The sequence below is a fragment of the Microcaecilia unicolor genome, chromosome 5 (assembly GCF_901765095.1).
Source record: "Microcaecilia unicolor chromosome 5, aMicUni1.1, whole genome shotgun sequence".
Taxonomy (NCBI): Eukaryota; Metazoa; Chordata; class Amphibia; order Gymnophiona; family Siphonopidae; genus Microcaecilia; species Microcaecilia unicolor.
In genome coordinates, this window is record NC_044035.1 from 21162434 (window position 1) to 21178857 (window position 16424).

The 16424-nt window shown below is 45.5% G+C and overlaps 1 protein-coding gene across 1 annotated transcript in view; it reads left to right on the forward strand.

Moving 5' to 3' along the window:
- Positions 1-16424, forward strand: part of LOC115471045 (guanylate cyclase 2G-like) — a 108471-nt gene that overhangs the window by 59752 nt on the left and 32295 nt on the right. The window contains exons 9-11 of the mRNA XM_030204713.1: positions 8521-8670; positions 9857-9940; positions 13559-13663. Of these exons, the coding sequence (XP_030060573.1) occupies positions 8521-8670; positions 9857-9940; positions 13559-13663 (339 nt within the window). The remainder of the gene's footprint in view (positions 1-8520; positions 8671-9856; positions 9941-13558; positions 13664-16424) is intronic.

A 16424-nucleotide genomic window follows, 5' to 3' on the forward strand; every position in this document is an offset into this window, starting at 1 on the left:
AACAGGTCTCTTAAAGTTAGGTGCCCATAGCGTGCATAATTTATAGAATACTAGCGCTTACACGCGAGACTGTTAGTTATATGAGTAATTGCTTGCCGCATGTTCCCAGGGGCGTAGCCAGACTTTGGCGGGAGGGGGTTCCAGAGCCCTAGGTGAGGGGGGCGCATTTTATCCCCCCCCCCCGGCTCTGCCAACCCCACCCGCCATTTTAACCCCCCTGCTGCCATATTTGACCCCCCCCCCCGCCGCCACCACCACCACCACCTTTGACCCTCCCGGCGCCAACCCTTTCGAACCCCTCTTCTCCCCACCGCCAACCCTCCCCCGCTGCCGCCGTCAGGTACCTTTGCTGGCGGGGGTCCCTAACCCCCGCCAGCCAAAGTCCTCTTCTCCGGCGCGGCCGCGTTGCTGATCTGCAGGATGTCAGACCCACAGAAACAGAAGCCTGCCCTTGTAGATCAGCAATGCGGCCGCGCCGGAGAAGAGGACTTCGGCTGGCAAGGGTTGGGGACCCCCGCCAGCAAAGGTACTCGACGACGGTGGGGGAGGGTTGGCAGTGGGAGGGGGGTCGAAGGGGTTGGCAGTGGGGGGCCAGGGCCAAATCTACGGGGGCCCATGCCCCCATGGCCCCATGTAGCTACGCCCCTGCATGTTCCATGGTATTGTATAACTTACTTGCGCAGCTGCCTTTGCATGTAAATGCAAGGGGGTGTTCACAGGGGGAGGACCATGGGTGGGGCATGGGCGGGTCTTCCACTTGCACGCATAGGACCAGATTAAGTAAATGGCACTGAAAAATGGCGCTAAGGATGTCAATTCCCGTGTCTATGTTTAGGCGCCAGATTTACGCCTGCTGAAGCCCGGTGTAAATGCTGGCACACAAGTTAGGCGCACTGAGGCTGTATTCTATAACTATGAGTCCAATATTTTGGAATGCCCCTGACGTGCCCATGGCCACGCCCCTTTTGAGTTATGCGCTAGTAGATTTAGGCACCATGACTTATAGAATAGCGCGCAGTCAGATGCACATGAAAATTTTAATGAGTACCAATCAAACCTCTAAGCTGAGTGGGAATCCTCCAACTGCACTCCTGACAGAGGGGGGCAGTGCTTCAATATTGTGTTTTCAATCGCTAGGGACAGGCAGTGGCGTAGCCAAGGGTGGGCCTGGATGGGCCTAGGCCCACTTACTTTAGGCTCAGGCCCACCCAGTAGCAGCACACCTATGATGTGTCTGGCAGGGATCCCCAAGCCCCACCAGCCGAAAACTCCCAACAACTGTATACCAGCCATCCCTCTGATGTATTCCTGCCTATGTGGAAACAGGAAGTTGCATCAGAGGGAAGGCTGTGGGGCTAACATGAGCAGTGTGTATTAGTTTCTACAGTGAAAATCTGCTATTTAAAAGGTATGCGGGGTAGGGGGGGGATGTTTGAGAGACCATATGGCATGTAGGCAAGAGAGTGAGAGACCAAATCACTTGTGGGACAGGGCGGTGTTCTTCTGCCCACCCATCTTGGGCCCAGGCCCACCCAAATGTGGGCGTCTGGCTACGCCCTTGTCCTGCAGAGCTTGCCCGTCCCTCCCTATTGAAAATGTGATTGTGAAACAGCACCCCCACTGGCCGGATTGTAGGTGGAGGACTCCCGCACAGCTTAGAGGGAACATTGGCACCAATTAACATCAATAATTGGTTGTTCGCACTCAATTATTGATAAGAGCTCATTAACCAATTAATTTGCATGCAGATCTCAGTAGTACACCCAAATTTGGATGCTATAGATAGAATCCAGGAGACGATGTACACGATGATGGTCCACACCACCTAAGTGATGCAGTCAAGGTCAATGTGAACTTGACCAATGAGCAAGAGCAACAGATGTGCCAGGTAAAGGTAGGGAGAAAATTGGTAAAAAGATCGACATATCACTTGATGAACAGGCAGGAATACCTGCCACGGTTGCCAATGTATTCAGAGGTGGACAATATTGTTGGATTATTTGTAGTAAATAATTAGCAGATTTTAGTACACACAGCTTCAGCTTTAGAAATGTTAATTTCTTTCTTCATCTCTCTCTCATACACCCCAGAATAATTCACTGCTGAGTCACTTTAAAGTTGAAGTAACAAAACATCTGTTTACTCACAGTTTGTAGTTAGATTATAATCAGACAGGCTTATATATACATATTACTATACATTTGTATTATCAGCTCCTTCCATGTGCTTAGATGGTAATGGATGCTCACACCACCATAGATCCTCTCAGGTTAGGAGAGATCATGAGCTCCATGTGCTCCATGTGCTGCATCTGCTGCATCTACTGTGTCTGCCCCCACAGGAAGTTGCATAGCTGTGTGACCTCTCTAAGTAATTCACATCAGAGGTCACAGAGTAATCACAGAGAAATAATAGGACAGGCAATGCATGTAAAATACAATTACATTCCAACAAACCCCTTCTCATGCATAACTGTCATGCAATTATTTATTCATACAAAGTCCAAGCTTTATACGCAGATTCACAAAATGTTCTCTGGGTAACGGTTTGGTCATGATGTCAGCTGTCATCTCACTGGTGTGACAATAGTGTAGACTGATGACCCCTTCTTTCGCCAACTCTCGCACGTTGTGGTATTTCGTTGCGATGTGCTTGGTGCGTGACTGAACCTTGTCATTCTGTGACAGTCGGATGCAGCTCTGATTATCTTCCATTATCTGGATTGGTCTCTTTTCAGCTATTCCAAAATCCAGCAAAAGTTTTTCAATCCACATCAGTTCTCTGCACGCTTCCGATACGGCCACGTATTCAGCTTCTGTAGAAGACAAACTCACAATACTTTGTTTATGACTGGCCCATGAAATTTGTACATTTCCATACATAAACACATATCCACTTGTGGATTTATAATCAGAATGATCCCCTGCCCAATCTGAATCACAGTAACATATTAGTTTTGGATTACTATTGGCTGAAACCTTTAATTTACAATCAATGGTACCCTTTAAATACCTTACCATCCTTTTAACTGCAGTCCAATCTGATTTGGTAGGTGAGCTGACCCTTCTGCTCAAAATTCCTACTGCATTTGCTATATCAGCCCTGTATGTGGTAGCTAGATATAAAAGCTTACCTATGGCTGATCTATATTGGATGTTATCTGGTAAAGGTTCTCTTACTGTTTCATCCTTCAGAAAATCAGTGATCATGGGAGTGCTTACAACTTGGGCATCTTGCATACCTAAACTTTCAATAAGCTCATTTATTTTCTGCTTCTGGCTTAGAAGATAAGAACCATCATTTTGTTTCTCAATTTCTATACCAAGATAGTATGACACATTACCAAGTTCTTTTATCTCAACATTCTGGTTTAAACACTTTACAATGTCCTTGTACTCTTGCTCACTTTCGCTTGCAATGAGCAGATCATCAACAAAAGCTAAAATGTATGCATATTGTCCATTTGTGCACCTAGTGTACAAGCATTTATCTGCTTCACCTTGCTTAAATCCTAAATTTGTCAATATTTCATGCAATTTATCATTCCAACATTTTGCACTTTGCTTTAATCCATAAAGACCTTTGTTTAATTTACACACTAGCTGTCTTTGTTTTGTATTTATGAAACCTGTTGGTTGTTCCATGTACAAGTCCTCAGTTATATCTCCGTGAAGAAACGCTGTTTTCACATCAATGTGGTTGACTTGCATGCCTTTTGAGACTGCAATGCTCAGAAGTGTTCTGATTGTCGTGTGTTTCACTACAGGTGCAAACACTTCATCAAAATCTTCTCCATATTTTTGAAGATATCCCTTTGCCACTAATCTGGCTTTATACCTTTCCACTTTTCCTTGTGCGTTCCTTTTTAACTTGAATACCCATTTGCATCCTATAGCTTTCTTGCCAGGAGGTAATTTTGTAAGAATCCAAGTATTATTTTTATCCAATGCATCAATTTCTTCTTGTGCAGCTTTATGCCATTCAGCAGCTTCTTCTGCTGGCATTTTCTCAATCTCATCCCATGTTAAGGGCTCTTGAGCTTCTGCTGACTTTGTTAGGTAAGACAGTCTTGGGGGTGGAACACCTTTGTTTTCCCTGGATGAGCGTCTGACTACAGGTTGGTCTGACCTTTCCGCATCCTCTAAATCTGAGAGTCCTTCTCCAATTGATTCCCCTTCTCCAACTGTACTGTCTTCTTCAATGATCCTTTCTGTGTCTGTTTCCTCTGCCTGTTCCTCGTTAGAAACAGATGAGTTGCTTTCAGACATCTGCCTTGGTATGGCATTTATATACACTGGCATGTCTATTATGGTTCTAGTTTCATATTCTGGATGATAAGGCTCATCTGGGATAATCCAGCCTTTATCAACCCTTTTGTTTTCATCAAAATATGTAACATGTCTTATGCCAACAATGCCAGTTTTCAGATTCAAAATTCTATATCCTTTGTGTCCTGGAGCATAGCCAACTAAAATGCCCCTTTCTGTTGTGGAATCCAGCTTATGCCTTCTTTGCTTTGGTATATGAGCATATGCTGTACTTCCAAATGTTCTTATGTGTGACAGGTTTGGCTTCCTACCATGCCATGTCTCATGTGGTGTGCGCTCAGCGCCTTTAGTTGGCATTCTATTTTGTAGGTACACTGCTGTGAGAATGGCTTCCCCCCATAGTCTTTTAGGGAGATTGCTATCTGACAGCATACATCTGGTCATTTCCACAAGTGACCTAAATTTTCTCTCTGCAACAGAATTTTGCTCTGGTGTATAAGCTACTGTTGTGATATGTTGAATGCCTTCTTGTTCTAGAAATGTGCGCATGCTTTGTGAAATGAACTCACCACCATTGTCGGTCTGAAGAACCTTTGGTTTTCTTTCAAATTTATTGCTCACCATGGCTACGTATTTCTTCAGCATGTCTGTGACTTGACTTTTCTCTTTCAGCAAATAGGCCACACAATATCTAGAGAAATCATCCAAGAATATTAGCACAAATCTGTTATTTCCCAATGATGGGATATTAAACGGTCCACATAAGTCACTGTGTATTAAGTCCAGTACTTTATTACTCCTATTTCCTGTGTATGCAGGAAATGAGGGTCTTACACCTTTTTGAGTAACACAGTCTATGCATTTCTCCATTTTACCAGCATCTGCACTTATCTGAATGCCGGTGGCCAGTTGCTTACTGTAAAGATCCTGGATCACCTTAGAATCACGATGTCCCAGGCGGCGGTGCCAGATTTCTAGACTACATTTACCATCATTCTTCCTTACTTGCGCCATATGTGAGGCTTCACCTGAAATGTTCAGCTTATAAACATCATTATGCATAAAAGCTTCAGCATACACTTCATCATTTTTAGAGATTGTGCACTTACTGTTTTCAAAATGAATCGCAAATCCCTTCTTATCTAATGTAGATACACTAAGCATATTGCAAACTGCTTGGGGAATATACAAGACATCACTTACAGGAATTTCTTTAACTTCATTAGACACTTTGCATTTTAAGAATCCAATACCTTTTGCTTGGATCTTAGCAGTCCCTGCGTTTGCAGTTTGAAGAATTCCTTCTTCTGGACACATTTCCTGAAAGAAATCTTTACAATTGGTTAAATGGCATGTGCTCCCTGAATCCAAAATCCAAGTACTTTCATTTGAATTATTATTTACCATAGTCAAAGATTTTTCTGTCATTAGAAAGCCCTTGTGTTTATCTTTGTCCTTCATACATTTCCTGGTTTGAAAATTCTTTAGTTCCATTGGCTTAGGTGAGCTAGAGGGAGTGTTTTGTGTTTCCTTACACCATTTAGATACATGTCCCTCCTTTCCACATGAGTAGCAAATCAGCTTGCCCTTGGGTGGAGTTTTCCCATAGCTCCGCCTTCCTCTGTTCTTTGCCAAGAAATTTGTTTCATTTCTCTCTGACTTGCTTTGAGAACACATCTCCTCAGAATCATTTATTATGCATTCCTGCCTTAGTTTTGATGTTGCCTGTTCAAAAGATTGCCCTTCAATGGCCTCATTTACAGACCTAAAAACATCAAACTTCTTTGATAGTGAGGTAAAAAGAAATGCTCTTTTCAATGCATCACACATGGGAATTCCTGAAAGTTCTAACTTTTGAAATGAAGACATAAGATGCATAATGTGATCATTACATTCACTTTTATCCCTTAATTTGGTTTCATTCAACTCTGCCAACCAAATTGGTTGCTGCTTTGCATATGTAGTTGCATACATAGTTCTCAGTTTATATAAAATGTCCTTTGGTGTATCTTTTCCCTCCACTAATATGGCTTGTTTCTCTGAGAGAGCTTCCAAAAGCATGCACTTCACATAATAGTTTGCATTGTCCCATTCAGCCATATTTTCAGCTGTTCTGTCTTGGTCTAAGCATATATTTAATCTTTTTGCTCGAAGGAGACATATGAATCTTAGTTCCCACTCCTGATAATTAAACTCAGTTAATTTAGGCACCTTGAGAGAATAGAAAAATGGTGAATTTCTTCCCTCAGCCATTTTCTTAGCCTTCTGTCTGCTGTGTGGGGGGAGAGAGAGACAGACTGAATCTTTCCTTTAAAACTTAAGAGAAAAATGTGGCCTTTTTTTCTGCCTGGTAATATTTCTCTTCTTTTTCAATTCCTGGACCCTGGGCCCATAACCCTTTTGTTGGATTATTTGTAGTAAATAATTAGCAGATTTTAGTACACACAGCTTCAGCTTTAGAAATGTTAATTTCTTTCTTCATCTCTCTCTCATACACCCCAGAATAATTCACTGCTGAGTCACTTTAAAGTTGAAGTAACAAAACATCTGTTTACTCACAGTTTGTAGTTAGATTATAATCAGACAGGCTTATATATACATATTACTATACATTTGTATTATCAGCTCCTTCCATGTGCTTAGATGGTAATGGATGCTCACACCACCATAGATCCTCTCAGGTTAGGAGAGATCATGAGCTCCATGTGCTCCATGTGCTGCATCTGCTGCATCTACTGTGTCTGCCCCCACAGGAAGTTGCATAGCTGTGTGACCTCTCTAAGTAATTCACATCAGAGGTCACAGAGTAATCACAGAGAAATAATAGGTGACAGGCAATGCATGTAAAATACAATTACATTCCAACTCACTTGTGGGACAGGGCGGTGTTCTTCTGCCCACCCATCTTGGGCCCAGGCCCACCCAAATGTGGGCGTCTGGCTACGCCCTTGTCCTGCAGAGCTTGCCCGTCCCTCCCTATTGAAAATGTGATTGTGAAACAGCACCCCCACTGGCCGGATTGTAGGTGGAGGACTCCCGCACAGCTTAGAGGGAACATTGGCACCAATTAACATCAATAATTGGTTGTTCGCACTCAATTATTGATAAGAGCTCATTAACCAATTAATTTGCATGCAGATCTCAGTAGTACACCCAAATTTGGATGCTATAGATAGAATCCAGGAGACGATGTACACGATGATGGTCCACACCACCTAAGTGATGCAGTCAAGGTCAATGTGAACTTGACCAATGAGCAAGAGCAACAGATGTGCCAGGTAAAGGTAGGGAGAAAATTGGTAAAAAGATCGACATATCACTTGATGAACAGGCAGGAATACCTGCCACGGTTGCCAATGTATTCAGAGGTGGACAATATTTGTTTGTGCTTTTTTTAATTGTAGTTTTTATTGATAACAATTTACATATTACAATATACGTTTGTACAGAAAAATGCAGGCTTTTGAATAATTTATAGATTCATATATTTGTCTTTATTTAATGTTTTTTTTATTGAAGAGTATAGAATATTTTTGTCTATTAATTTTACTGTGAATGTTATGTTGTAAGCCACTCAGAACTGTAGATGAAGTGGGACATAAAATATTTTAAATAAATAAATCTATATTATACTTGAAGTTATGTGCTCAAGTGCCACCTGGCGTAACTAGAGGTGCGTCTAAACAGGGGCAGCCCAACCATTAGGCCACCTGAGGCAGGAGCCTCAAGCAGCACTCTTTCGAGAGGAGCGGCATCTCCCCCTTCCTTCCTCCGTCCCATTTGAGTTTACCTTCTTTCTTCATGTTCCAAAAGCCACTCGCGGCAGACCCGATTCCCATGCACCGCCCTGCTGCCGGCACCCTCCTCTTCTCTTTACTGCGGCCGCCTCTCTGATGTAACTTCCTGTTTCCTCAGAGGTGGCAGGGCAACTCGGGGAACAGGGTGGAGGAAGGAAGTGGGGGTGATGCCAGAACTTGGTCGGGGGGGGGGGGGGGCGGCATCTCGGTCCAGGGGGGGAGGCATCTCAGCCAAGCCTCAGGCTACATCTTGCCTTGGGTTGCCCCTGCGTCTAAATGTACATGAGTTAATGCCAACTTATGCTAGTATTCCATGAGAATACTCACGAGTCTATGTGTTGTTATAGAACAGGCTCACTATCCACGTACGTCTGGAGCCTAAATTGTAGGACCCGGTTATAAAATTCACCCCAAGTCGTTTGTTATCAATAATTATTCCTTTTTTGTCTCAAAAGAATCACCTTGACATGTCACCTGCAAACACGCCCACCTCCAAAGGAAAAGAGAGCTACGGGTCCAGCGCTGTCATTTCTAGCAATCAGAGCTGTGGCTTCAAGGACAAACAGGGCAAGGAAGTCTTTTACACCACCCTTGGACTTTACCAGGTACCCTGCTCCTCACGATTCTCAACATCAGACTTTCAGCCCCTCTGCCTTCTTCTGCTATTAATTCTGTCTGTGCCTTCTGGTTTCCTTCCTGCTACTGGGGTGTTCTGAACAGGTGAACAGTTTGCAAGCTACAGCAAAGAGTAAAAGCCAAAGCAGCAATCAGGATGCACAGGTAGGAGACAGGGACCCTGAAAGGAGGATAATGTAATAACCATGATGAAAGCAATATGTATTACTTATATAGCACAATGGCTCGTACAAGATGCCATTTCTCATATGATGAGTATGTTCCTGCCCTACAGTGATCTACAGGTTTCACCGTAGTTACCTAAGGAAGTTATGACCAGGGGATCATGGAGGTGCAGACATACCTGGATTTTAATCAGTGGAGGAGGCCTTGACAATTACTACTTCTACTTATCATTTCTAAAGCGCTACTAAAGGTACGCAGCGCTGTACATTTGAACATGAAGAGACAGTCCCTGCTCGACAGAGCTTACAACCTAATCAGGACAAATAAGGCATAAGGACAAAAAGTAGCAAGATTCCGGAATCCCAAAGAGTAGCAAGATTCCGCGCAGAATCCCAACAGTAGCAAGATTCCGGAATCCCAAAGAGTAGCAAGATGCCGCGCAGAATCCCAACAGTAGAAAGATTCTGGAATCCCAAACACTACTACTACTTATCATTTCTAAAGCGCTACTAGACGTACGCAGCGCTGTACACTTGAACATGAAGAGACAGTCCCTGCTCGACAGAGCTTACAATCTAATTAAGACAGACAAACAGGACAAACGAGATGAGGGAATATTAAAGTGAGGATGATAAAATAAGGGTTCTGAACAAGAACCCTTTGGAAGAAAGGCGGGAGAGGAGAGATACGATACAGATATTTAAATACCTATGTGGCATAAATGTACGGGAGGGCAGTCTCTTTAAATTAAAAGGAAGTTCTGGAATGAGGGGAAATGAGATCAAGGTGAAAGGGGATAGACTCAGAAGTAACCTGAGGAAAAATACTTCTTCACAGAAAGGGTGGTAAATGCATGGAACGAGCTCTTGGTGAAGGTGGTGAAGAAGAAGCTTGGAACGAGTACATAGGATCTCTAAGGGAGAGGTAGAGATAGTTGATAGTTGATAGTGAATGATGCTTGCCTGCTAATGTTTCACCTATTTGTTTCAGGGAAATCAGGTTGCTCTTAGATATTTCAACAATCAGACAGCGGGCAGGGTTCAAAAACCCTCAGTACTGCAAGAGCTTCGCATGGTAAGAATGAAATGTGAATTAGAGTGCTCTCAGAATGTGACTGAAGCTAGTGGAGTGCCAGACAACATACAGCCACAAGATGGGGGTGTGCTTTATTGCCAGGCTGCTTAAGGGTGACACCTAGTGGCCGGATTTAGGGCCTATTATTGCTGTACTTTGAACCGTGGCTGAGGACTTGCTGTGATGTCTGCCATGCTTACCTTGCTTACCACCGGGTTGCGCCGCCTCGCCTGCCAGAACAACCGGCTCGCAAGAGCTTTAAAAATTTAACAACCGGCTCTTGGGAGCTGGTGCGAGCCGGCTCCAGCACACCACTGGTTGTCCTTGTTTTGCTCGAATTTTCCTCAGTATTTGACCCCATGGACCTTGACTTACTTCTTTCTTGTCTGCACACTCTTGGGGGTCCTTTTACTAAGGTGCACTGAAAAATGGCTTGCGGTAGTGTAGGCATGGGTTTTGGGTGCGCGCCAATCCATTTTTCAGCGTGCCTGTTAAAAAGGCCTTTTTAAAAGTTTTGCTGAAAATGGACATGTAACAAAATCAAAATTGCCGCGCATCCGTTTTGGGTCTGCGACCTTACCGCCAGCCATTGACCTAGCGATAAAGTCTCACGTGGTAACCGGGGGGGTAATGACCTATGCGCGTCAAATACCACTTGGCACGTGTCCAATACGCGCGTCCAAAAATAAAAATTATCTTCTGATGCACGACAAAAATGAAATTACCGCAAGAGCCATGTGGTAGTCAGGCGATAACTCCATTTTGGCACGCATTGGGTGTGCGTAGACGCTCACGTGGCTTTGTAAAAGGGTCCCTTGGTGTTTCAGGTATTGTTCTTTCTTGGTTTCAGTCTTATCTATTCAGGAGATCATTTTAAATTTGTAGCAGCCTCTCTGGTACCTCCACATACTACTCTCTTTGTGGGGTTCCCCAGGAGTCTATTTTGATTTCAATGGGCAGTATAATAAGGCAGTACAAATCCGACACTGCTTTGGGCTTGTAGAAAATGGATGCTACCAGGGGCGTAGCCAGAAAACAGATTTTGGGTGGGCCTAGGCAAGAACTAGGTGGGCACCGTGTTCTCCCCCACCCCCAGCACCAAAACAAAATCTCAGCTGGTGGGAAAATGCTTCTTTCCACCATGTGCAGGTACCGGTATCATGGAGAGTAGCGTTTTCGTTACCATCAGAGGGAAGACTTCAGCTGGCGGAGCTTGGGATCCCTACCAGCTACCACTAAATATGTGCTACTGTTGTGTGGACCTGAGTCCTAAGTGGGTGGGCCCTGGCCCACCCAGGCCCACCTGTGGCTACGCCACTGGATGCTACATGTCTGTCTTTGAGAAAGATAGGTCAAGGAACATTTAGGTCTGAAATAATAGGCCAGATCAAAAATCCAAAAGCCTGTCTGACTCAAAAAGAACAAGCAGATTGACAAATATCTTGTTTGTGACAGTTTGTTACAGTTATAGATGTTGAAACTAGGGGCTGTTGAAAGAATGGACAAAGCAAAAAGGAAAAACACCGGGTGCAGGGCCAAAACGAGAAGTTGACCAGGTGCAGAAGGAGAAATAGGGGCTTTTTGGGCATCTGTGAAATCTGCGGTTAGGGATGCAAAATAACAGTCAGAACATTAGATGTAAACATATTTACCAGAACTTAGAGCTAATAGTAAAACATAGTAAACATAGTAGATGACAGCAGAAAAAGACCTGCATGGTCTATCCAGTCTGCCCAAGAAGATAAATTCATATGTGCTACTTTTTTATTTGTACTGTCCTCTTCAGTGCACAGACCGTATAAGTCTGACCAGCCCTATCCCCGCCTCCCAACCACCAGCTCTGGCACAGACCCTATAAGTGTGCCCAGCACTATCCCCGCCTCCCAACTACCAGTCCCGCCTCCCATCACCAGCTCTGGCACAGACCGTATAAGTCTGCCCAGCACGATCCCTGCCTCCCACCACCGGCTCTGGCACAGCCCGTATAAGTCTGCCCAGCACTATCCCCGCCTCCCAACTACCAGTCCCGCCTCCCATCACCAGCTCTGGCACAGACCGTATAAGTCTGCCCAGCACGATCCCTGCCTCCCACCACCGGCTCTGGCACAGCCCGTATAAGTCTGCCCAGCACTATCCCCGCCGCCCAACCACCAGCCCCGGCACAGACCGTATAAGTCTGCCCAGCACTAGTCCCTCCTCCCAACCACCAGCCCCAGCACAGACCATATAAGTCTGCCTAGCACTAGCCCCGCCTCCCAACCACCAGCTCTGCCACCCATTCTAGGCTAAGCTCCTGAGGATCCCTTCCTTCTGCACAGGATTCCTTTATGTTTATCCCACGCATGTTTGAATTCCGTTACCGTTTTCATCTCCACCACCTCCCGCGGGAGGGCATTCCAAGCATCCACCACCCTCTCCGTGAAAAAATACTTCCTGACATTCTTCTTGAGTCTGCCCCCCTTCAATCTCATTTCATGCCCTCTCGTTCTACCGCCTTCCCATCTCCGGAAAAGGTTCGTTTGCAGATTAATACCTTTCAAATAGGAACATTATGTTAACCATTAGAGTATTTAAGTAACTGACAGCTCAAATGTTGGGGGAAGTATCTTTGACATGTAAGACCTGGCTGGTCGCTCTGTCGGGTCTCCCCCATAAGAATATCTGCATATTCTCAAACTTCACTTGTATTCCTTCCTTTGGTAAGTTTAATAAACTATTGAAAGACTTTAAATCTCTAATTCTCTTTATTAACTCTGGTCTATCTGTCTCCCTGGTTGGTAAGAGCAAGTGCACGGCTCTGTCCTGATTAAGGAGTCAATATACTTTAGAAAGCAGCCTGGGATTCTTACCTCTTCCCCACAGGAGCTGGTCTCTTGAGGTTTGAGGAGGGGGAATACCCGAAATTTTGTACAGGCTGTAAGTTCGAAACCAGGTCTGTCCCAAAATCTCCAGGCTGGAACTGGGAAACTTGGCATCTCTGCATGTTGCCAAAGAAAGAAAGGAAGGTCTAAAGTAAAATGTTAAAACCTAGGACTAACTCAGTGTTTTTTATAGATTAGAATTAATTCAGAGGTACGCATCTAAATAAGTGGCACCAGTGAGTAACCGCTTTTGGTTAGCATGACCAGCTAACTAGATTTGCCAATTAATCCCATGTCAACTGGATGGATTGATCCAGCCCTGAGTTTGCCTTGTTGCGTGCATGGAGTTGTAGTTCTGATTGTCCCACTAAGTTCCCATAGTGGGTCAGAACTACAACTCCATGCATGCAATGGGGCAAAACCAGGCTTGAATCAGCCTGCTCGGTCAATGGGGTGAACTGGCAACTCTATAGCTTACTCCAGTGTTGCAGGACAGACAGATCTAGTCCTGGTTCTACCCTACTACGTGCATGGACTTCTAGTAGTTTCCTTAAAAGAAAAATACTACAGGTTCATGCATGCAACACAGCAAAACCTGGAGTGGTCCTGCCTTTTCTGCTAAAAAGGAGCCTTCTGGTCACTCCTTTTTGGAATTGGAAGTCACCAAATCCTTATCCTGACTAGCATGGATTTCTTCGTGAAACTGGCCCATCTTGTATAGATGATAAGTGTGTTCATGACTATTTCTGGCTTTCAGATGCGGGAGCTGAAGCACGAAAATCTGGTGGCCTTCTTTGGTGTTTGTACTGAACCACCCAACATCTGCATCATTACTCAGTATTGCAAAAAGGGAAGCTTAAAGGTACAGTGCTATCATAAAGAGTCGGTTATGTGTCTCCGTTCCTCCCTCAGGTACCGGATGCACTGTAGAACTGCTGAAATTCATTGTAAATTCCCTGGTTGTGTACAGAAATGTTCTTACTCAGGCATGAAGAATAATTTCCAGCTGGAATTTTTGGGTGGGGATGGGCTCCTCATTGCCCTAGGCACCGGCACGTCTACCCCCCCCCCCCCCCCCATCCAGAAGCCCACTACCAGACCACAGCCATCATTTTGATTACAAAAAAGAATAATCAAAATGCTGGCAGGTCATGGTGGTAGGCTTCGGGGTGGGCTCGTCACTGCAGGGCAAAAGATTATGATGAAAAAAAAAAAGCATTTACAATTTTATTACCTGTCCTGCTGGCAGCTGCTGCTTACCTTGGCAGTAAAGTTATGGAATGGAGAGTGGAGACACTGCTGGAGCCTGGAACTCGATTCTGGAATGATCTCTCCTCGAACTTCCTTCCCAAGCCAATTCCCACGTCCAGGCAGGGCAAGGCTGAGGCTTGCCTCGCACCTGTGTGCGTGCACGTGCGACCGTTGTCCAGTCATTATGGAATGGATGATGGGAAATTACGATGTGCTGCCTGCGCGGCCCTGCAAGCCAAGTGCATTCCCGAAGCCGAATGTAGGCGCCGGCTCGGCGGGCTGATGTTGTTGGAGGCGGAGCCTGCCCTGGAGACCTGAGCGGGTGCCCGGCTGCCCGGGACGATGTGGTGCGCTAGCGCTAGGCCGCCGCTGCTGCAAACTGCAGCAGTGTGCGCTTGGGTGGTGGTGGGCTGGGGGCGGGCCTGAGCAAGCGAAATCGGGCTGGATTCTGGCCCGTCGGAGCCTGATCAGCTGAGCCACAGCGGGTGCGTGCGGGTGCCGTCCCCATCGTCGTGCCGTGCTGCTGCTGCAATTTGGGTGGGTGGGCCTGGGCTGAAATTGGGCGGGCCTGGGCCCACCCAGGCCCACCCGTAGCTACGCCCCTGGTGTAATAGCACCGGGTTTAGGCACCATTTTAATACAAGCTAGTTTCTATAGGATTCGCTGAACCGCAGTAAGAATGTAAGTATGGTAATTTAGTAAATCCTATATTCAGGGCTTTTTTTGAGGGGGTACTTGGGGGTACTGAGTACCGGCACCTTTTTCATTGTCTGCTAAAATTGACCCGTGGTCATAGGAGCCAACTTTTCAAAATTATTGGGGGTGCTAAGACCAATGGAAATAACCCCTCCCTGGACACATACAAGGAATTTTCTCAATATTGGGGGTGCTCAAGCACCCACAGAGTCGGCTCCAATGCCCATGGTCCCAAGTTTTAATGAAAGAGCTCAGGCCCAACACACCAATTCTGCCTTGTCATAGATTGTGTGACTGGTTGCAGGGGGCCTGGCCATTGTGGGGTGGGTCACTCAGTGATCACCCCACCCCTGAAGGGTGGCCTGGCATTTGAGTACCGGCACCTTTTACACTAGAAAAAACGCACTGCCTATATTTGCACTGAGAACGTGCATTGACAAAACTGGAAAATTATGCGTAAGTGGCATAGTGCATAAATGCAAGAGGGCGTTCACATGGGCGGAGCATGGGGGAGTTATGGGTGGGGCTGCATTTGGGTGCCCGCAGTTACAGCAGGTCTATAGCTGGCTACCTAAATGAGAGACTTGTCGATACCAGCTTACGCTAACATTTGATCATGGAATCTGGATGCCTCGGTGCTGTTAAAGAATAGGGTCTCACTATATGACAGTGGAGGACCTAAAAGGAGATATCACTTATGGAATGGCCCCCAGAGACCAGAAAAACATATTATGATAAAAAGTATCAAAGTATTCACAGTCCTTGATCAAGCTGTGCTCATAGGCGGTCAGTGATTCAGACATTTGGAGAGGCTGAAGAGGGGTGGGGCTGGGCGGGGCTAGGGTAAAGTGGGGCAGGGCTGGGCTGTGGCATGGCAGGACATGTTAAAATCCTTAGGGTAGGGGGTGACACCAATGTCAGTAGTCACTTTTCAACACAACAGGGAAGGACTTCTCCAATGTGATGTTCACAAGCACTGTATCAGACATCCTATGGTTACTGGCAACCATAAAATGATTTGACTATCAATGTTTTTGGTAGGTTGCCAAATGGTTACCAGGTTTTTTTAAATGTTGAGCTACCAACCATGTTTAGAATGCGTATAATCTGTATTAGTGTACCTATTGGTTAGAGCGGTGGGGTGAGAAGCAGGGAAGTCAGGGTTCAAATTTTACTGCCACTTGGACAAGGTACAAATTTAGACTGTAAGCCCTCCAAGGACAGGAAAATACGTAATGTACCTGACTGCAACTCACCTTGACTTACTACTGACACATTCTAATTACTACATTACAGATAACAAACAAAAATAAAAAATGGGAACTAAGGTGAATCCTTTTTATTGGGCTAATTGAATACATTTTTGCAGGGCCGTGCCAACACGGTAAGCGCGGTAAGCGCCCAGGGGGACGCCTGCCTTCAAGGGCGCTGCGCCGTAGTTGTATTTAAAAAAAAAAAAACTTACTCCTCCGCTCTATCCCCGATTCCCCGGTGCTTTAAATTTACCTCGCTCCGCCTCCGACATCTCTCCACCAGCCTTCCCTTCCCTCGTTCGTTCCCTCTGTGTCCCGCCCTCAAGGAAATGACATCAGAAGATGGCGGGACACAGAGGAAACGAACGAGCGAAGGGAAGGCTGGTGGAGAGACGTCGGACAGGCAGCGCTTTCACTGACGCT